Here is a 23,548-nt window from a genome sequence, read left to right as displayed (position 1 = left end):
CTACTGCCTGGTATCCCTGGTTACAGTGTGTCAGACAATCTACTGCCTGGTATCCCTGGTTACTGTGTGTCAGACAATCTATTGCCTGGTATCCCTGGTTATAGTGTGTCGGACACTCTACTGCCTGGTATCCCTGGTTATAGTGTGTCAGACAATCTACTGCCTGGTATCCCTGGTTACAGTGTGTCAGACAATCTACTGCCTGGTATCCCTGGTTACAGTCTGTCAGACATAGTACTGCCTGGTATCCCTGGTTACAGTGTGTCAGACACTCTACTGCCTGGTATCCCTGGTTACAGTGTGTCAGACACAGTACAGCCTGGACTAGCTGGTTACAGTCTGTCAGACACAGTACTGCCTGGACTAGCTGGTTACAGTCTGTCAGACACAGTACTGCCTGGACTAGCTGGTTACAGTGTATACATAACATAAAGTGGGTGTTTTAAGTGAGTCTAAACTATTGATGGGAAGTATTTTTGGGTGATGCTTTTCTAATGTAGTTCAGTACACTGTACACTACAAAACAGCTTACTGAGGCTTTCCTTTCAAACAACCAAAAGGGCAGGTTTGCACGTGACAATTGAGATGTGTGTTCACAACGTCGGCGCATACATGCCTTACGTAATAAAACATTGCATTCACGAGTTTCATTTGCGGCCTGCCTGTCAGTCAGTCCTACCGACAGACGGCGCCAACATGTCTCCCACAGACGGTATGCTATGTTCACATACTTTACTTTCTGTCACACTTCCCTCCCAGCAGCACCACCAATAAGTAGAATTCGTTTGCATCTGTTGACGCTGACGTCCATAAGACCCAGTATATTATGTACTGTGCACAATGTCAACAACGAGGCAATGATAACGAGGTCAGACTAATCTGAAACCACTCGGTGTTCCGAGCCAGATCGTTATAGTATCGTGAAGTCTGAATATTGGCGTAAAACAAGAACAAGCGTTGTATATAACTTTAACACCTTTCATTTAATCTTCATGGTTCAAATACACTGACTTGTAAGTCTATTCGTGACGGCCTCACAAAAATTATGGATCTAATGGTTTCGTCTGCTCGATAATGCCTGGTATAGTATCGTCATACACATTAACCTATGACGTCACACATATTTGTAAGTCTACGACACTACAATTCTCCTTACCTTTAGATAGATACTTTTCATATAATTTGGAATGTACATCAGCTTTGTATATATACTGATTATGAATTAATAAATTTACTGTTGAAGGTAAGAGATTATTACTGCAAAAGTGCTTGGGATAGTATATATTGAATGGATATGAGTAAATGTAATAAATTGCTGTAACATTAACTGTAACAGTGGAACATCAACAATTAATTGAAAATTATTTCAACACTTTCAACTCTCAGATAGAATAGAATTAAATGTCACTTTGAGAGGTTATAATTATTTCCATCTCTGAATGTCCTGGCATTTCTTGAATACACAGTTACACTTTAGAGTCTCTGATGGATTTCACTGAATTAACTATTCTTCACTGAAAATGTAAAACTTTAAACTGGAAATTCCGATGAATGTGGTGATTTGCAACGCTTTAACTGTCCACGATAATTGATCAACAACATTATTTTAACACTAAGCAGTCCATAGGTTTTTTTGTTTTTTTTGTTGATCAGCAACACTTCAACAGTCCATATTTGACCACATTAGCATATTGGTCAGTCCATAACTGCTGAACACTTAGAACAGTCCACAACTGGTGAAAATTTATAACAGTCCATGTTTACTCAATATTGAGCATTAATTCAGTTCATAGTCTTTGAACCGAACAGGAAACTTCCTCTCTCTTGTTGATCTTCTCAGACATGACTTCAGTGGAATGGTCTCTTCATCATCAGTTCGTTTTGTTGCGGGCTGGATACCAGTGTCGAAGTCTACGTCGCTTTCTTCTTCGTTGATTTGATGATCTGCGTTGACTGGAATTGGCTTGAAGTGTGATGAATTTCTGGTGATGTTATGATTATCTCGTTGCGCTGTTATCATGTTGCCCTTCCTCTCAGTGATGATATATGGCTGGGGATTATACTTTGATGTCAGCTTATTGTGTTGAGGTTGTCGTACAAGTACAGCATCTCCCTCTTCTAACGATGACGGCTTTGTATTTCTTCTGTTGTCAGCATATTCTTTCATCTTCAGCTTATTTTCTTCATCTTTTCTTCGGAGTTGATCGTTGATCTTCTGGTTGGACGATATGTTCATTTGAACTTCAGGTATTTGTAGCGCCATCTTCCTGCCTGTCAGGGATTCAAATGGACTTACTGTTGTCGTTGAGTGTGGAGTAGCTCTGTAGTGTCTCAGGAATTTCCATAATTCTTGTTTCCAATTTCTGCTTTCAGCTGTGGCTGTTTGAACGCATTTCTTCAAAATTCTCATGAATCTCTCGACTTCTCCATTTGCTTCAGGCCATAGAGGTGTAATTCTGCGATGATGGAAGCCTAGGTATACTGCAAAATCTGCAAATTCTTTACTGTTGAAAGGTGATCCATTGTCTGACTTCACGACCTTGGGGATACCTTGTCGTGCGAATATTGCATCAAGTTTTGGGATAACTGCTCTTGCTGACGTCGATTTTATGATTTCAACTTCAGGATATCTTGTGTAATCGTCCATGACAACTAGCATGTAGTCTCCTGATGGGAATGGACCTGTCAAATCAACTGATACATTCGTCCACGGTGCTGCTGGTAAGTTTGTCATCTTCAAAGGTTCTCGTCGTTTTGGCATGTCTGTGACAGCTTGACATGGGATGCAGCATTTCACCATCTTCTCGACCATGTCGTCTATACCAGGAAACCATACCTTCTCTCGAATCAGTCTCTTGGTTTTCACGATGCCTTGATGTCCGATGTGTGCAAGTTCAACAGTTCTTCGTCTGAGTGATTCCGGAACAACAATGCGATGATCACGAAGTATGACACCGTTGTATACAGCTAGTTCTTCTCGCAGCTTGAAGAAATTGTTGAGCTCAGGGTTATTCCATCTTCCTGATTCAATAGATGATATGACTGATTGAAGTACTGCATCTTCTTTGGTTTCTTCTTGGATTTCTTTGAAGGTTAATGCTTTTGGAACTGCATTCATACACACGTAGTTGATGTAATCTTCACCTATGCTCTGCACTTTCTCTTCAGCTACAGGATGCCGACTGATGTAATCTGCTGGGTTGTTCTCATCTCTTCCTGGTTGATATGCGAGTTCATAGTTGTAGGGAGTTAACCGGATTCTCCATCGTTCCATTCTTGCAGAAGCAGGTTTTCTACTCTTGAATATACCAAGGAGTGGCTTGTGATCGGTGATAATCTTGAAGTTTTCTCCAAATGTGTATAGATGAAAGTGTTCTGCGGCCCATACGACAGCTAACATTTCTCTTTCTGTTTGTGAGTATCTGGTTTCTGGATCCAGTAATGCACGGCTGGCATAGCTGAGAATCTTGCCTTCTTGAGTGAGTATTGCGCCAAGTCCAACAGGACTTGCATCGACGAAAAGTTCAATTTTCTTGTTTGGATCGAAATATTCCATAACTTGTGCAGAACTGAGAACTGATTTCAGTTGTTTGAAAGACTTTTCTTCTAGTTTTCCCCATCGCCATGGAGTGTCGTTTCTTGTGAGTTTTCTCAGAGGTTCTGTGATGGTTGCATAATCAGGAATATAACGTGCAACGTACTGCGCCATACCTAGGAGTGATTTGACTTCACTTGCTGATGCTGGAGCTGGTGTGTTAATTATTGTCTTGATTTTCTCAGGATCGGGAGACATTCCATTCTTCCCAAACACATGCCCATAGAACTTGACTTCTGATTTTGAGAATTCGCATTTTGCCTTGTTGAGAGTAATGCCGTTGTCTCTGAGCACTTTTAGTAATTGCTTCAGTCGCTGGTCATGTTCAGCTTGATTCTTCCCATAAACAAGTATGTCATCTGATATGTTTCTGCATCCGGGGACATCTTGAATGATTTCTGCAATCACATTTTGGAAAATTTCAGAGGCTGTGTTGATCCCAAAGATAAACGCTTGTAGCGTCTCAATCCAACATGTGTACTAAATGTAGTCAGGTACCTGCTGTCAGGGTGTAGTTCTAGCTGGTGATAACCGGCGGTTAGGTCCATTTTGCTGTAGATAGTTGAACCGTTTAAGTCTGATATGAGATCTTCAATAGTTGGCATTATGTGTTTTTCTCGTCGAATAGCTTGGTTTGTTTCTCTCATGTCTACACATATTCTGACACCTGATGATTTCTTCGGGACTACGACGATTGGGCTAACCCAGGGAGTTGGTCCATCAACTTTCTCGATGATGTCTAATTCTTCTAAACGTTTCAGTTCATTTTCTACATCCTTTCTCACATGAAATGGAATTCTTCGATGTGGTTGTCGAGTTGGTTGAATGTTTTCATCAACATGAAGTTTCACTTGTCTGTCTTTTATTTTACCTATGCCACCTGTGAACAATTCTGGAAATTCATCTGTAATATCTCTTGTGTTGATATTTCTTGCAATCTTCAATATCTCAAGATCCTCTGCTGATTTGAAACTAAGTAGATTTCCTGATCTTCCTCGAACTATGTGAAATTCACATTCTACTTGAACTTGATCATGTGTCACTGGTAAAGTCACAACACCCATGATTGGTAAAGGTTTATCTGATCCATATGCAAATAGTTTGCGTTGAGTGTTTCTGAGTGTGCCTAACACAAGTTTTTCTCTCTTGAGTGTATCCCATGTTTGCTGATCCATAACGTCTACTGATGCACCTGAATCAATGATAACTGGAAATTCTTTTCCGGAAATGTCAATGTTCTTGATAGGCATTCTTCTCTGTGATGAGCCAAGTCTAGTAGTGTTGATATTAGATGAAGCGTTCATAAAATCTTCCTCATCTTGCCTTTCGTGAAATATTGGATACAGGTAGTAACTTTCTTCTGAGTCATTCATGAAATCATTTACAACTGTACTGTCTTGTTCTGTTTCAATATTCTGAACTCTTGCATGCTGATTTCTGCGTCTACATACGCTTGCAAAATGATTTCTGATACCACATGATTCACATATTTTGCCTCTTGCCGGACATCTGCCTGTATGGGGATAATTGCCTCCACAGAAATAACATTGTTTACTTGAATTGTTTGATGTATTTTGTGAGTAGGATTGTTTGCCTTCATGTCTGTATCTAGCATTCTCATGTCTTGATTTGCTTCTATGATGAGATTTATTTCTGCTACGATGTCTTGAACCACTGAATCTTTCTCTACCTCTGCCACGTGACACGTTGTTTACAAATTTTGATTCTGATTTCTCAACATTTGATGCCTGTGATTCACTGAGTTCTAGTGATTTTCCTGCATTCAGTAAGTCTCTGAGATGTAGATTTTCTCGCAATGCTTTTCTACGAAGTCTCTGTGACGTACATCCTATCACAATCTGAGCTGCAATTTCTTTATCAACATCGGTAAAATCACATGTTTTGGCAAGTTGCCTGAGCCTTGTACAATAAGTGTCTATGCTTTCTGAATCCAACTGTTTTGCCATGCGAAAATTGTGAAGTTCAAAAGCAGTGTTTACAATTGGCGTGAAATACTCAGTGAGTTTTCCTTTGGCTAGATCATAATCGTCATCTTCTCCGGTATTTGAAAGTGTATCGAAAATGTCATCAACATCGGGCCCTGCATAATGTAACAAAAGTGCACGCTTGCGAATATTGTCATTAATGTCTAATGCAAGCAATAAACGTTCAAACCTGGCAATGTATTTTGTCCAACGAGGTCCAGCGTTTGAATCACTGTGCACTTCGAATCGCGGGAAGTTTGGCAAACTTGTTGACATCTTGAAAAGTTATTTCACATTGAGTTGTTTATCGTTGATTATCTTCGTGTTTCGTTGTTTATCCTCGTCGCCAGAATATAGTATCGTGAAGTCCAAGTATTGCAAGGAAGAACAAGCGTTGTATATAACTTTAACACCCTTTAATCTTCATGGTTCAAATACACTGACTTGTAAGTCTACGTGACGGCCGCACCGCTCCCTGGATCTAATGGTCGTCTGCTCGATACCGTGTAGTACGTCATACACATTAACCAGATCATTAACCTGGACTCGCTGGGTACAGTGTGTTGGACGATCTACTGCCTGGTATCCCTGGTTACAGTGTGTCGGACACAGTACAGCCTGGTATCCCTGGTTACAGTGTGTCGGACAATCTACTCCCTGGTATCCCTGGTTACAGTGTGTCGGACAATCTACTGCCTGGTATCCCTGGTTATAGTGTGTCGGACACAGTACAGCCTGGTATCCCTGGTTACAGTGTGTCGGACAATCTACTCCCTGGTATCCCTGGTTACAGTGTGTCGGACAATCTACTGCCTGGTATCCCTGGTTACAGTGTGTCGGACACAGTACAGCCTGGTATCCCTGGTTACAGTGTGTCAGACAATCTACTGCCTGGTATCCCTGGTTACAGTGTGTCGGACACAGTACAGTCTGGTATCCCTGGTTACACTGTGTCAGAAAATCTACTGCCTGGTATCCCTGGTTACAGTGTGTCGGACACAGTACAGCCTGGTATCCCTGGTTACAGTGTGTCGGACACAGTACAGCCTGGTATCCCTGGTTACAGTCTGTCAGACACAGTACAGCCTGGACTAGCTGGTTACAGTCTGTCAGACACAGTACTGCCTGGAGTAGCTGGTTACAGTGTATACATAACATAAAGTGGGTGTTTTAAGTGAGTCTAAACTATTGATGGGAAGTATTTTTGGGTGATGCTTTTCTAATGTAGTTCAGTACACTGTACACTACAAAACAGCTTACTGAGGCTTTCCTTTCAAACAACCAAAAGGGCAGGTTTGCACGTGACAATTGAGATGTGTGTTCACAACGTCGGCGCATACATGCCTTACGTAATAAAACATTGCATTCACGAGTTTCATTTGCGGCCTGCCTGTCAGTCAGTCCTACCGACAGACGGTATGCTATGTTCACATACTTTACTTTCTGTCACACTTCCCTCCCAGCAGCACAACCAATAAGTAGAATTCGTTTGCATCTGTTGACGCTGACGTCCATAAGACCCAGTATATTATGTACTGTGCACAATGTCAACAACGAGGCAATGATAACGAGGTCAGACTAATCTGAAACCACTCGGTGTTCCGAGCCAGATCTGATAGTTCTCCAGCGGTATAAGTCCTGAATCTCCAGCAGGAAATCGTTTGCGTCATCTAGACTCCGTTATTGATGACCACCAAGATATTGACTGAATATGCGGTGGCGTAAAACAATACGCACTTACTGACTGGCTGAACTGAATGAGCTTCAACTACCAGACTTTCATTGATATTTTGATCTTAGATTTCAGATTTCGAGAAACTCATAACGGTCTGTGCAATTACTATATTCATCAAAAGGACCTCGCAAAAATTATGTATCCGGATTTCTCGATTTCGCAGACATTTATTTATAATGCCTGGACTCGCTGGGTACAGTGTGTTGGACGATCTACTGCCTGGTATCCCTGGTTACAGTGTGTCGGACACAGTACAGCCTGGTATCCTGGGTACAGTGTGTCGGACACAGTACAGCCTGGTATCCCTGGTTACAGTGTGTCGGACAATCTACTCCCTGGTATCCCTGGTTACAGTGTGTCTGACACTGTACTGCCTGTTATCCCTGGTTACAGTGTGTCGGACACAGTACAGCCTGGTATCCCTGGTTACAGTGTGTCGGACACTGTACCGTCTGTTATCCCTGGTTACTGTGTGTCGACACTCTACTCCCTGGTATCCCTGGTTACAGTCTGTTGGACACAGTACAGCCTGGTATCCCTGGTTACAGTGTGTCGGACACTCTACTGTCTGGTATCTGTGGTTACAGTGTGTCGGACACAGTACAGCCTAGTATCCCTGGTTACAGTGTGTCGGACACAGTACAGCCTGGTATCCCTGGTTACAGTGTGACGGACAATCTACTCCCTGGTATCCCTGGTTACAGTGTGTCGGACAATCTACAGCCTGGTATCCCTGGTTACAGTGTGTCGGACACAGTACAGCCTGGTATCCCTGGTTACAGTGTGTCGGACAATCTACTGCCTGGTATCCCTGGTTACAGTGTGTCGGACACAGTACAGCCTGGTATCCCTGGTTACAGTGTGTCGGACACTGTACTGTCTGTTATCCCTGGTTACAGTGTGTCGACACTCTACTCCCTGGTATCCCTGGTTACAGTGTGTTGGACACAGTACAGCCTGGTATCCCTGGTTACAGTGTGTCGGACACTCTACTGTCTGGTATCTGTGGTTACAGTGTGTTGGACACAGTACAGCCTGGTATCCCTGGTTACAGTGTGTCGGACACAGTACAGCCTGGTATCCCTGGTTACAGTGTGTCGGACAATCTACTGCCTGGTATCCCTGGTTACAGTGTGTCGGACACAGTACAGCCTGGTATCCCTGGTTACAGTTTGTCGGACAATCTACTCCCTGGTATCCCTGGGTACAGTGTGTCGGACAATCTACTGCCTGGTATCCCTGGTTACAGTGTGTCGGACAATGTACTGCCTGGTATCCCTGGTTACAGTGTGTCGGACACAGTACAGCCTGGTATCCCTGGTTACTCTGTGTCAGAAAATCTACTGTCTGGTATCCCTGGTTACAGTGTGTCGGACACAGTACAGCCTGGTATCCCTGGTTACAGTGTGTCGGACACAGTACAGCCTGGTATCCCTGCTTACAGTGTGTCGGACACAGTACAGCCTGGTATCCCTGGTTATAGTGTGTCGGACACTCTACTGCCTGGTATCCCTGGTTACAGTGTGTCAGACAATCTACTGCCTGGTATCCCTGGTTACAGTCTGTCAGACATAGTACTGCCTGGTATCCCTGGTTACAGTGTGTCGGACAATCTACTGCCTGGTATCCCTGGTTACAGTGTGTCAGACAATCTACTGCCTGGTATCCCTGGTTACAGTGTGTCAGACACAGTACTGCCTGTACTAGCTGGTTACAGTCTGTCAGACACAGTACTGCCTGGACTAGCTGGTTACAGTGTATACATAACATAAAGTGGGTGTTTTAAGTGAGTCTAAACTATTGATGGGAAGTATTTTTGGGTGATGCTTTTCTAATGTAGTTCAGTACACTGTACACTACAAAACAGCTTACTGAGGCTTTCCTTTCAAACAACCAAAAGGGCAGGTTTGCACGTGACAATTGAGATGTGTGTTCACAACGTCGGCGCATACATGCCTTACGTAATAAAACATTGCATTCACGAGTTTCATTTGCGGCCTGCCTGTCAGTCAGTCCTACCGACAGACGGCGCCAACATGTCTCCCACAGACGGTATGCTATGTTCACATACTTTACTTTCTGTCACACTTCCCTCCCAGCAGCACCACCAATAAGTAGAATTCGTTTGCATCTGTTGACGCTGACGTCCATAAGACCCAGTATATTATGTACTGTGCACAATGTCAACAACGAGGCAATGATAACGAGGTCAGACTAATCTGAAACCACTCGGTGTTCCGAGCCAGATCTGATAGTTCTCCAGCGGTATAAGTCCTGAATCTCCAGCAGGAAATCGTTTGCGTCATCTAGACTCCGTTATTGATGACCACCAAGATATTGACTGAATATGCGGTGGCGTAAAACAATACGCACTTACTGACTGGCTGAACTGAATGAGCTTCAACTACCAGACTTTCATTGATATTTTGATCTTAGATTTCAGATTTCGAGAAACTCATAACGGTCTGTGCAATTACTATATTCATCAAAAGGACCTCGCAAAAAATTATGTATCCGGATTTCTCGATTTCGCAGACATTTATTTATAATGCCTGGACTCGCTGGGTACAGTGTGTTGGACAATCTACTCCCTGGTATCCCTGGTTACAGTGTGTCGGACACTGTACTGTCTGTTATCCCTGGTTACAGCGTGTCGGACAATCTACTGCCTGGTATCCCTGGTTACACATTGCATCCACAAATGGAACAGAATGATGACACATTACATTTTACGCTTGAAAGAAATTATATGTTTTTTGTTTTCAGAGTATACCATTGCTGGACCGACAGTGCGTTCGCAGGCTTGAAGTACCCTTGAAGTATCTACTGACATTGGGAATAACAAAATGGGGTAATGTTCTGTGTTTTCTTGATACTGTGTGATTGGTTTGTCCGGCTGCACATCGTCTGACAAGGCAAGCTGAGAGATTTCTCGAGTATTTTTCTATTGAACAACTTAAAACTTCACACTGCCCGTCTATAAATAACATCAAGGATAATATGCATGTTCATTGGTTGTGGCATAAGCTTCCATTGAATCGAAACATGTGGACATAGCGATGTGTCCATTAACACGTTGCACGGTTTCGAGATATCTTCTGTACGTCCAAATCTGGTCCATACGGCATTGCCGACTATAATGCATTATGGACTGGTCACAGTGTTGCCTGTTGATCCCTTCTAGAAAGTATTCAAAAGTTTTACTCAAGTGCTTTTACTCAAGTTTTGATATTGTAAAGAAAAAAATTGTCGCAGACATCCTGAGGGTGTTATCTCTGTGAGAACTCTAATTTGTAAGAATGCTGTTGGAATCCTTAGAACTCACTTCGAACCCGCCTCGAATGATTCTTACTCATTCCAAATGTACTAGATCACGAATGCAGCTCGAATGAATCGGAATACAGTAGGAATAATTAGAATGCCGTTAGAATACATTAGGAATACTTAAAATGAATTTCGACTGCCGTACGAGGCCGGTTCGATTGCTGCGTGAAGCACTCGAATTTCAGTTGGAACGATCCTCGAATGCTGTACGGATTTACATAGAATGCTTTCACAACCCTCTTGGAATGACCCCCAAATATGGATAAAATGTCAAAGTATTAAAACAGAATGCAGCTCGAATATTTCAAATGTCCTTCAAATGCACTTAGAATGTAACACGAATGTCCGAAATGCATCAAGAATGCTGCCAGAATGTTCCACGATGGGGTATGAAAACCTGTTGAATCTGGACTATTCATCGGTCTCTGCCCAACTCCTATACAGTATGGACCCCTGGACCATGTTGCGTTGCTCCAGATTGCTGTCCTCCAGCAAGCACTGATTGAAAGAGATGTGCAGGAGACCAGGCGAAGAAACAGGAGAAGATCCAGGAGATTCCAGACCCGACAATGGCTGACAGAGGAAAGGAGGAGGCTGTATGGACATTACACAAGACTAATGCAGGAGCTCAGAGTTGAGGACACGCAGTCATTCTTCAACTACCTTAGGATGGAGCCTGCCATGTTTGATGAGTTGGTGCAGAAAGTGGGACCAAGAATACAGAATCAGGATACATATATGAGAAAGGTGCTTGAAGCTAGCCATCACATTGAGGTTCCTGGCTTCAGGTGATAGGTATCCCAGCATCATGTACAGCTTCCGCGTGGCAAGGAACACAGTCAGCCTGATCATACCAGAAGTATGTAAGGTCATTGTGGAGGAAGACAAAGATGAGCTTATCATCTGCCCTACCACTCCAGAAGACTGGGCACCCATTGAAGAGGTATTCAAAAACAGGTGGAATATTCTTCATTCTGTAGGAGCTTTAGATGGGAAACATGTGGCCATCAGGAAACCTGCCAAGAGCGGCTCATTGTACCACAACTACAAGGGCTTCTTCTCTGTGGTCCTCATGGCCCTTGTGGGTGGCAATTACAAATTCCAGTGGGTGGACGTAGGTTCTTCCGGAAGTATGTCTGATGCTTAGATCTTCAACGAGTGCAAGCTCAAGGATTGCCTTGAAGACAGGAGCATGGGATTTCCTGATCCGTTCCCCTTACCCCAAGATGACGAGCGTATGCCATGCTTTATTCTGGGAGATGATGCCTTTGGAATAAAGGCCTTCTTGATGAAACCGTATGGTCATAGGACTCTCCAGAGAGATGAGAGAATCTACAACTACAGGATCAGCAGGGTCGACGGGTAGTCTAAAATGCATTTGGAATCATGTCTCAGAGTTGGCAAATCCTCCCCACCACCATGCTGCCAAGGTCTTCCGTTGTGAAGGACACCATTGAATGTTGTGTCTGCCTGCACAACTTGATGAGGACTCGTTATCCTAATCTCCACAATGGTATGGTGGATGAGGAAGATGAGCAGCACAACGTGGTGCCAGGAGGCTGGAGACAACTTGCGCAGCTTGAAGATGTGAATGATATCTGAAGTTTCAGTGACAGGTGACTACGTTTTTATGCGATTCGGTGGTGTTCTGACGACGTCAGGGCTCATTTGAAGAGCAATCGGGACGTTCCGACTGTATTCGAGGTGTATTCGATGTACATTCTAGCTGTATTCTAAGTGCAGTCGAAATATTCCGATACGTTTGAAGAATATTCCACCTAAATTCCACCAGCAATCGAAATACATTCGAGGCGCATTCGGGACATTCTTGCAGGATTTGAAGTGGTTTGCCTTTTCGATTCTCCCTCGAACACGTACAGAATACTTAGAATGCAGTTAGAATGCAGTAAGAATACTTAGAATGCAGTTAGAATGCACTTCAAATGTTGTTCGATAGTTTTCCACTTCGAATGTACCTCGAAAGTTTTGAACATGTTAGTTTGAGAGCATTCGGAATGGAGTAAGAAGTTTTAGAATGCAGTCGGAATTTCCAGGAATCTCCAGGAATTTTCTTTCCGACAGCTTTCCGGCTCATTCCGCCTCAGTGTGACTGACTGACTGACTGAGTTTGGTTTTAAGCCGCTTTTAGCAATATTCCAGCAACATCACGGCGGGGGACACCAGAAATGGGCTTCACAAATTGTACCCATGTGGGGATTCGAACCCGGGTCTTCGGCGTGACGAGCCAACGCTTTAACCACTAGGCTACCCCACTGCCCCGCCTCAGTGTGAAGGGTGTATTACATTGTAAACAATACTCCATTACCTTGATTTTATTAAAGAGCCACACTAAAGATGTTTTAGTTTACTGTAGTGGAGAATAATTTGTTGGGTAAAAACCTAATGACACCCATCAATGTTGAGTGTTTGTCCAGATCTTCAGCGGAATTCTATAAAAAAGGTCGTGAAGGCCATTTGTACCATGATCCAAGAGGGAAGTTTTCTGAAGGGATGATGCGGCTGTGAAGAGCTCAGGGCCTAGATTTTCGAAACTCTCTGAGCTAAGATAATCGTAAGTTAATGTTAATGTATGGCACGACCAACTTAACACGATGGCCTTATACTAGATGCGTGACTATGCTGTACGGGAGGGTCTGGTCGTATACTAGATGCCTGACCATGCTGTGCTGCGATGCCCCTCCTGGGGCTTGCTTTCTAAAGCATACCTACCTGACCACGGACTGATACATGTGAGTGAACCTGCTCTGGGTCTGCTGCATCAAGACGTGGATGTGATGCATACCGTCACTGTAGTAAGGTGTCAGTGAATCTAGTCTAGAGCTGGTGGGTCGTTTCTATAACAAACTACAAATATTGTTTTGTCCTGAAAGTATAATATACTGAAAGGCAAAAGAAACCGTCGTAATATTGGAAATGACATTTAAGTATCAATGGAATATTTGAACCTATTTTATTTAAAATATACGCCAGTGAAATGCAGTACCGACTTACATCAGAGAAGATAACCCATCTCCATTGTCTCCTACGCCAGTTTGGCCGCTGTTGTGCCCACTGGAGACGTTCCCAGCGGTGACGTTGGGTGAATATGTGTCTCCTGGCAGGACGTCGACAAAACAGGTTCCTGACTTGGAGACGTCGCCGAATGGTTCGGTCACTGAATGGTGGCTGGTGGTTTCCTATGGTCATCCGAGCTCTTTCTGTGGCTCTTGCTAATCGGTCTTGCACGTGTTGTTGGATGATATGGCTGTCCTGGCGGCGTGTTGTTACACGAGGTTGACCACTACGTGGACGGTCATGAGTGCTATTGGTGGCGTTGTATAGCTCTCTAAGACGTTCAATCATTCGTACGCTGCAACTGAAGTCATTAGCATTGACTCCAGCACGTTGACCAGCGTGTAGACGTCCAATGGCTTGTTGTCGTTGATCTCTCGTTAACCTAGCCATAGCTGCTGTGTTCAGAAAACAAGTGAACGATTGCCATTCAAGCCGGCAATTTATGCCTGAATGCATTCATGATGCACGTGCATCTCGATTTGCATTTCTAACATCAATCTCAAACAATTCTTTATTGGGCAAAACAGGCTATATGACCACGATTCATGTTTCCTCAAACTTGACTTCCGGTGTGTATTTTAAAAAAATAAGGTTGAAATACTCCATTGATACTCAAATGTCATTTCCAATATTACAACGTAATTATACACATACAGTTGTCAATAGTATTGCTGCAAGGTGTTGATGATATCATGTATATAAAAATATTTCAAGTATAACTGGAAATACAAAGACGGTATGAATATTGCACTAGCATGATCTTGTTGCAGAAAGACGAAGAGGAAGAAGATGATGAATGCCCAAGTCTTTGAATGCATTAAGTGTTCCAAAACAGGCAGCAGGCAGGTGATGATGGAACACTTTGTTCGAGCCCACGTGACGCTAGATAGAGTCCCGTGGTCGTGCAGCAAGTGCGGCTTCCGTGCCCCCTCAAAACAAGCTCTGCATCGCCATGAAGGACATTTCATTCATAAATCTGCTGAGAAAACACATCCCGGTGTCCCGACAACATACATCAAGTCACACAACCCTTACGTTGTCCGTGTTGGCCAGGACATCGTGCCAGTGAACGAATCTACCGTCAAGGGTATGAACGATGACGGAAAGGAGGCTTGTAAACGTATGTTCGTGGAGGGCGGAACTGTGACCAACAAACGCCGATGGAGTGACATGGACGATTCCGACAGAGAGGCAAGGTTTCAGGATTATGACACTAGAGACAGTCCAGCCATGCCTGACTATGACGCTTGTGATGAGCGACGTATTCAGACCTACAGCCACAAGAAGAGACTTCGCAGACAAGACCAACCAGATAGGAGCAGATCCAGCGACCCCGACCAATTCCTGATTCCGCAGGCTGACGTCCACATTCCACATACCGATACCACACACCAAGAACTTATCATCCCAGATGGGTATGTAAAACCGGTTCTCATGACTGACCAGGAACGCTCGATTGTGCATACTGTATGTCCGAGCGTAAAGCGTGGAATTGATGGTGAACCAAACATTGGGCATTGTACATGGAGGACGGCGGGTAATCAATCACAGTTTCCAATCAGTAATGCAAGAGTAAGGAATTTATCCGGGCAAAACGAACAAATACAGACTGACAACAACAGGAGGGATATGGTCGACAGAAATCTAAATGTGGAAAGTTGGGAATTACAGGAAACAGAGCCTGATAGAGTTGCAGCAAGTTCCAGCACAACGGAAAAAAGTAGTTTGGAGTCGTCCACATTTTCAGAATGCAGGGTTCGTGGCCGTGTTTGCAAGGCTCCTCACAGCGTTGGTACATCAGCCCCTGGTGAGCTTCCACCAGCAGGTCGGCAGAACGGAACAAGAACTCCTTGTAGGATTATGGACCAATCGGCCGAGGTTGGAAGCAGCTGTTTGGGGGGAAGAGGCAAGTCCGTGCCCACCACCTCCTGTGACATGACGAAGAAATCCGGGGAATTCACCTCTTCAGCAGATTTCAATACATATGTTCGTGAAGAAAGTGATGAAGATCAGGATGAAGAGGATCTTAAATCCCAAGATGACGACCTTTCAGACTCACGAATACTTGAGGAGAAGGTCAATGACCTGGTTGCGGCTTTGGAACCTCTCAAGAATATTTCTAAAGCACTCATAGCTCTTGACCACCACATGAGACGGCTGCTGCCCCTTGTTGAGAATTTAACCAAAGACAATTTCGAAAAGCAAGAATAGAACTAGAATTCAAAGCCCCTTATGACCTAATCATTCTTTTTTTGTCTTATGAATGTGGAAATAACACGTTAAAGTACCAAATAAAGGTGACGAATGATTAAACCTTAACATATTTACAAAATGGTGGTCTGTTTCTGATTCAACTCAATGGTTCTCTTAGTAAGGCTCAAGGATGCCCTCGTATTAGTTTCATTATAGTATACATTTCCACTAAAACATCTTAAACGACCACCAGCATTACATAGTTTTGTGCGAGTTATGGTGACTGTGATTTCTGTATCTGATTAAGAAACAAAAGTAAGGTCGCAAGTGCTAGCCCATTCTTCGATGTAAGAGTTATTTAAGGTTTTCCATTGCAATATTTCATAAAACAAATATCAGTATCCCGTGAAGGTTCGGGTTGGTGTTCAGCATACCTGCTTGGCGACAAACGGGATCGGGTAGTCAAGACTTAGTGATATGGATAGTGCATGTCATCGTTTCCCAGCTGCTCGTGATTGCTCATGATGTCAATCCCCGGATTGGCTAGTTCACATTCAGTTATTTACAGACCGCCTTCTTATAGCTGGAGTATTGCTGAGCGTTGTGTAAATAAACTAAGCGCCTAACCCAGGGTGAAAATTGGTTTCCATTATCACCTTTAATCCCAAAAGCCGATTACAATACGTGGTTACAATACGTGACACGGTAGTTTGTCGATACCAAAAGGCCTATAGTCGGACCCCTTTCAGCAAGTGTCAAAAAACGTCTCATTTTTAGCTGCGATTTCAAACAGGTACCTGAACAGTGAACAACAGTGTAAAAGCATCAATGTATGTGTATTGTCCTCCACTTTCCATGGATAGAGTGACTTGCACGTGTAAATCATTGATATTAAGTGGCAGGTGGATTTCCATATTGATAATTTGAATAAAAAATGTGCCATTTGTGTCAGAATGTAGCGGACGTTGAAGAACGGAATATTTAATGACATTTCAACGGCATGTTGTGTTTTCCCATACTGTTAAGAGATTTTGTAAAATATTCAGTTGTATAAATTTCAAACAAAAACGAAGACTTTACAACTTTCAAGATGTAGTGTTTGACCCTGTATTAATGACGCCGAGCATACATTAAAAATGATTGTCCGTGTATTATCCACTGTCTATCGTGTGCATTATTCAAGCAATGATTTTATCGATCATTTTGCACATTGAAATTTGACGCCCAAATCCGTGTTTGTCAGAATGACAATAATATTGATTATCATATAAGCAGATACGTGAAAACATCATCTGACGTCCAGGATATATAGGGCAGTCATCTTCGCTAATTAATGTCACTTTACGTTGACGCGTGTGTTGGTGGGTGAACGTTCAGCATATGGTGTTGGCAGCATCGTGATGGTCGGAGGCATCGCTGACGGTCACAGCCCTTGTGGTCGCCATGCATGACCATTTGACGGGGCTTGATACTGCGACTAAGTTATCTGTGCTCATATCCTTCTGTTCCTTCAGTACCCGTGAAGATCCGGGATAGAATAGGTCTTCAGCAACCCATGCTTGCCACTAAAGGCGACTATGCTTGTCGTAAGAGGCGACTAACGGGATCGGGTGGTCAGGCTCGCTGACTTGGTTGACACATGTCATCGGTTCCCTATTGCGCAGATCGATGCTCATGCTGTTGATCACTGGATTGTCTGGTCCAGACTCGATTGTTTTACAGACTGCCACCGTATAGCTGGAATATTGCTGAGTGCGGCGTAAAACTAAACTCATTCACTCACTCGCTGTTCCTTCAGACATATGGGGGATGGGGGTTAACCTAGTGGTAACCCGGGTTCGATTCCCCACATGGGTACAATGTGTAAAGCCTATATCTGGTGTCCCCCACCGTGTTATTGCTGGCTAAAATCGGGGTAAAGTTGTCCTCACAGACTCCATTTGACAACAGAACATACCCATAATCCCTTGACCTACTGTTTATTAAGAGATGTCGCCAATGGAACGTGTGGCACACTATGAAATGAAACCCTGTTACACCTACGTCCAAACCGGTCGGTCTAGTTATACCTACGTCCAAACCAGTCGGTCTAGTTATACCTACGTCCAAACCAGTCGGTCTAGTTATACCTACGTCCAAACCGGTCGGTCTAGTTATACCTACGTCCAAACCAGTCGGTCTAGTTGCCGCATTCCTTGGTCACAATTTGAAAGAACATATTGCAAATCTACCTCAACAGTCAACAGTCTTCGATAATGTATCACCACACTCAAGCCTTAAATTATATTTTGATTTCTGATTTACATATTTTGTATAAAAGAAACACCACTTTCTATGAAATGTTCTTAGTGTGGCCATCGTGTCTCGTGGCCCTTTTGGTCTGATATTATATTTTACTAAGTGTTGACATGAACCGATTTATTGAACATGTGACACAGTAATAACAATATTTCTCGTTCTTGTTTTGTCACTGCTAATGGAAGTCACGCACCTTCTCTGGAAGTAAGTATACCACTGTGGCTACAGGCGCAGATGCACATCAACCTATACTGAACAACATTAGAAACGCACCACCCACATAATACGAAATATCCCCGTCAGACTGAAATGTACCGATGATATCTGAGCATTGATGACCCATTGATGACCAATGATGTCGGTGCATTTTAGTGTGGTGCGTTTCTAATGTTGTTCAGTATATTATAATCTGCACTTGGTGTTTGTGTTTGCTTACATCAGCAGTCAGTTGATCGAAGTAAAAATGCACTAGAAATTTTAATTTGCAGAAGACTTTGAAGTAGTTACCGTGTAATCCATATTAATCAAAGTTGTCCATAATCTGGCAGTTATACCGTCACCTGCATGCGTGGATTATATCTGTAAAACACATGATTCTTGCTATTCCTCAGTATACAAGTCACCTCAGTCAGATATATTAGCATTTTTTATACATCATCCCATGGTACTTCCAAATCATATACACAGAGACGTATCACAGATGTCACATATGTACATATATATTCATACTCATTTCATATAGCCTATTGATACACTAGATATGTTACAAGTTAGTTCATAATATCACGAACAACCTTAAAAAAGAAAGGCTGGACGTGACTGTGATTATTCACGTTTACAACACAATTTGATAGTTTTAAATGTAAAAAGACTTCGGAGATATGATACATTTTGAATTTGCTCTATATGAATGTTACATACACTCACCCATGCACTCTCAAATGTATCCACAGGCACACACAGGCACACACAATTTCTAGATCTGTATTTCAATACTATTTAATATCGTTGTCCTTCTGAAACCGTATTTATGAACAATACATGCAAGGATGACCAAAACGCTGGCTGTTTACAAAGGTAGTGAGCTTAGTTGCGTCATGATATTCTTATGGAATCCTAGTGGGGATATATTAGCCCTTACAAAAAATGCAATAAATGTAGAAATTCTTATGGAATCCCCTTACAAAAATGCAATAAATGTCAAAATTAACCATGATATTCTTATGGAATCCTAGTAGGGATATTTTAGCCCTTACAAAAAATGCAATAAATGTCAAAATTAACCATGAAATTCTTATGGAATCCTAGTAGGGATATTTTAGCCCTTACAAAAAATGCAATAAATGTCAAAATTAACCATGAAATTCTTATGGAATCCTAGTAGGGATATATTAGCCCTTACAAAAAATGCAATAAATGTCAAAATTAAACATGATATTCTTATGGAATCCTAGTAGGGATATATTAGCCCTTACAAAAAATGCAATAAATGTCAAAATTAACCATGAAATTCTTATGGAATCCTAGTAGGGATATATTAGCCCTTACAAAAAATGCAATAAATGTCAAAATTAACCATGATATTCTTATGGAATCCTAGTAGGGATATATTAGCCCTTACAAAAAATGCAATAAATGTCAAAATTAACCATGATATTCTTATGGAATCCTAGTAGGGATATATTGATATTCCCTTACAAAAATGCAATAAATGTCAAAATTAACCATGATATTCTTATGGAATCCTAGTAGGGATATATTAGCCCTTACAAAAAATGCAATAAATGTCAAAATTAACCATGATATTCTTATGGAATCCTAGTAGGGATATATTAGCCCTTACAAAAAATGCAATAAATGTCAAAATTAACCATAATATTCTTATGGAATCAAAATTAACCATGATATTCTTATGGAATCCTAGTAGGGATATTTTAGCCCTTACAAAAAATGCAATAAATGTCAAAATTAAACATGATATTCTTATGGAATCCTAGTAGGTATATTTTAGCCCTTACAAAAAAATTTTGGTGGGGGTCATCATGCTTTTCCATAAAAATCAACATCACCCCCCCTAGCCATTAATTCTGAATGGTCCCTTAATATCTTGAAATGCGTTTTCATTCAACGCCTCTCTTCAATTTCTCTTCATTTTTCCCTATTTTCATTTCGAATGCCATAATGCACACTACATTTCTCAGTGGACATTACAGTGATATCATAAAGTCTGACACAAAAGGTCGGACACACCATGTACCTTGTGTAACATTGGTCCACATTTTGTCCAAGCAGAATAAATTTGAGACATATGGAACCTTATTTTTGTAGTGAAGACTGGATCTGTGAAATAAAATATCTGTGCATTTGGAACATCTGACGATGCAGCTCGAAGTATAACTGAAAATCCCCCTGATATACTGGACGCTTGTTTGTGCTGTACTAAGTAGGTACACGTACTTACATATTACTTGAAGATCACCCAGTATTTCTTCTCTCCATACCAGTACTTCAAGTCCAAACAAATCACATCATTCATTGAATTTCTGAATTATTTCTTCTGGTGGACTTGGAAGCAACCAAATGATTTAGTTGTGGCACAAGAGGGTTTAAGTATTGCATGTAAGTACCATGGGTTTCCGGTGTAGCAGCCCTGAATAACCCCCCACCAGATTATACCACGGGGTAAACTATAGGCTAGCCCAGTTTATACCCCGGGGGTATATTCTGGACCAGGCCAAAGTATACCCCTCCAGCCCAGACTATACCCCTAAAAAATTATCAATTATCATCAATCTAATTAGAGCTGTACCATTATGGAGGTAGGTGTTGTCATAGTTAATACCCTACTCCACTGTCTAACAACTGGCTGTCTAAATAATTTGATGGACTAACGGACCATTTGTTGATTGTTTTTTTCAAGTTTTTCTCTATACTTAAGTTATCTTCTACTGTGGCATTAAAGAATTCTCAATTCTGATTGTATAAATAGGGGAAATAGATCTCATCTATCTATATATATGTTTGTTTCTTGATAAGTTAAAAAACACAACTGGAGAGCATAGAGGTGGACTGAGACTGGGGACAAATTTTAGCCCCAAGAGTAGACTCGCTGACTTGTCTATCATCCATGTGATTGACATATGTCATCGGTTCCCAATTACGCAGATCGATACTCATGCTGTTGATCACTGGATTGTCTGGTCCAGACTCTATTTACAGACCGCCGCCATACAGCTGGAATATTGCGGAGTGCAGTGTAAAACTACTCACTCACTCTATTGTCCATGGACATAAATCTGCACTTACAACAGCCACAGTCTTCTTGGCTGCCTTCTTTCTCTTGATCTTGTTCCATGTATCTGCCGCCATCTTGGCAAATAACTCAACGCAGAGCGAGGTGCAGTGAGAGCACCTTGCTTCCACAGCAGATGTCTGCACTTCCAGCAGGTGTGGTACAGCAACCTCTATCTATATTTACAACATTCAAATCAGTCAGCTGGCAGTTATGATGAGGGGGGATGCCATCTTGGTCCATAACATGGCACTTGTATCATTTTTTTCACAATCCTTTTAAGAATGTTTTTTGAAGATACAGTCTATTATATGACATATCTAAGTTTAGGAAAAAGTCATGAAAAAATGTACCGTATTCAATTTCTATTTAGCTTCAAACAAATCACCAGTAAGTGTCTAATAAAATGGTGACAAAGCACCTCCTTTGTTTATCTCCCAAACCAGGGCCTCCTTTCACAAAGCACAACGGTGATCGTAAGTCACTAAGGTAACCTTAGTGCAATGTTAGAGAATGGGAGTTAAGGTTAACCTTAGTAAAGGTTGCTTCGTGAAAGGAGGCCCAGAACTGTACAGAAACAGGTATTACAGAAAATGCATATTTGGGCTAAGATTTGTAAAATGTAAATAATATTGATACCTGTATATGTACCCTGCATTATAATAATGATAATTGATTTCTAAAGTGCCTAGTATGCATCGACAGCACTAATTACTCATTAATGCATTTACTGCTTGTATTTTGACAAGCTGGTTGGAACAACTTCTTTTTCAACTGGATGTCTCACACCTTTGTTTCCTCTGTCAAAGTAGAAGCAGTATGTTTGTTGTTTAACACTGCACTAAGCAATATGACAGCTTTATGTTGGCATGACTGGAAATAATCAATCTGGGACAGACAGGCTAGTGATTAACATCATAGGCAGTTGGGATACTAGGAAATGCTCCAATTAAATCAGTGACTCCAACAGCCTGAACCCGTTAGTTGACCCAGTCTACTAGCAGTATCTGCAATACAGTGTAATGCAGGATAAAATATGGACATTATGACAATTTGAGAGCATATGGAAACATTCTTATGTTAGTTTTTGGCACAAACCCATTGCATATAGAACTACAGTTTTACAATCTACATTTTAACAAAAAACTTTGAGATTAGATGTGAAAGGGTGTAGATCTACAAATCTATCTAAAAATGCATTCTCAAAGAATCACTTGAATTACAGAACTGAGAAATACAATTGAAACTTGACAAGAGATTAATCTGGTTACTAGTTTAAGTGGATAAACCGCACTGACGAGGGTACAGTAGGGGGCATACTAACTCTCTGACACTGACTCTTAATACAAACCACTCTCTCATTTAAAGGTCACATGCAACGTAATACACAACTTTGCAGATTCTGATACCTTTCGGTATGGACTTACCAAAACAAATCGTCAAAAATGCAAATTCAACTTATAAAGTTAAAAAATAACGCGATGAAAAAAAACGTGCGAAATCGGAGTTCAAACGTTTCACTAATTTTCCCCCGACTTTTCTGGGGAAAACGGGTTTCAACAGCTGGCCTGCGCTCATAGCATTTGCGCAGTGAAATAGGTTCACGCAGCTTGGAAGCGGGTTGTCGGGTGAATACTGGTGAAGGTTTTGGTGTGAGCTATTTTTCTAATGTTTTGTTGATATCTCACAGGCCGCTTTTTATATGTTATGACAGTAAATAAACTGTTTATATAATTTCATTTGTCTATTTCACTACACGTTCTTCTTACCGAGTCACTTTCTCAGTTCGATACTTAAAAGCAATGTCATTATTTAGCGTTGTACAGAATTTCTAACTGTGATATAGATATGTCGTTGTCACAGACAAAACTCAATGTCTTGTTTTATTGACACCTGTGTGTCTGCCTGCCTGACTGACAATATTCAATACACAGCTGCTATCACTGACCACATGCAATTTGAACTTAACACCAATCAGGCTATACACCATAAACAAAATGCATTGATTTATGGCCCGAGTTCGGTCTCTGTCACATTATGTAATTACACAG

The 23,548-nt window shown here is 41.8% G+C and overlaps 1 protein-coding gene across 1 annotated transcript; it reads left to right on the top strand.

Moving 5' to 3' along the window:
• Positions 1 to 9,317: 9,317 nt before the first annotated feature.
• On the top strand, positions 9,318 to 16,046 carry LOC124279020. Its single transcript, XM_046714813.1, has 3 exons — positions 9,318 to 9,367; positions 10,082 to 10,166; positions 14,485 to 16,046. The coding sequence occupies exons 2-3, from the start codon at positions 10,162 to 10,164 to the stop codon at positions 15,923 to 15,925; spliced, it is 1,446 nt and encodes a 481-aa protein (XP_046570769.1). The 5' UTR covers positions 9,318 to 9,367; positions 10,082 to 10,161; the 3' UTR covers positions 15,926 to 16,046.
• Positions 16,047 to 23,548: the final 7,502 nt, after the last annotated feature.

Source organism: Haliotis rubra, unplaced genomic scaffold, assembly GCF_003918875.1.
Source record: "Haliotis rubra isolate DU_JTF1 unplaced genomic scaffold, ASM391887v1 Scf245, whole genome shotgun sequence".
Taxonomy (NCBI): domain Eukaryota; kingdom Metazoa; phylum Mollusca; class Gastropoda; order Lepetellida; family Haliotidae; genus Haliotis; species Haliotis rubra.
This window is presented reverse-complemented; position numbering and strand designations above follow the sequence as displayed.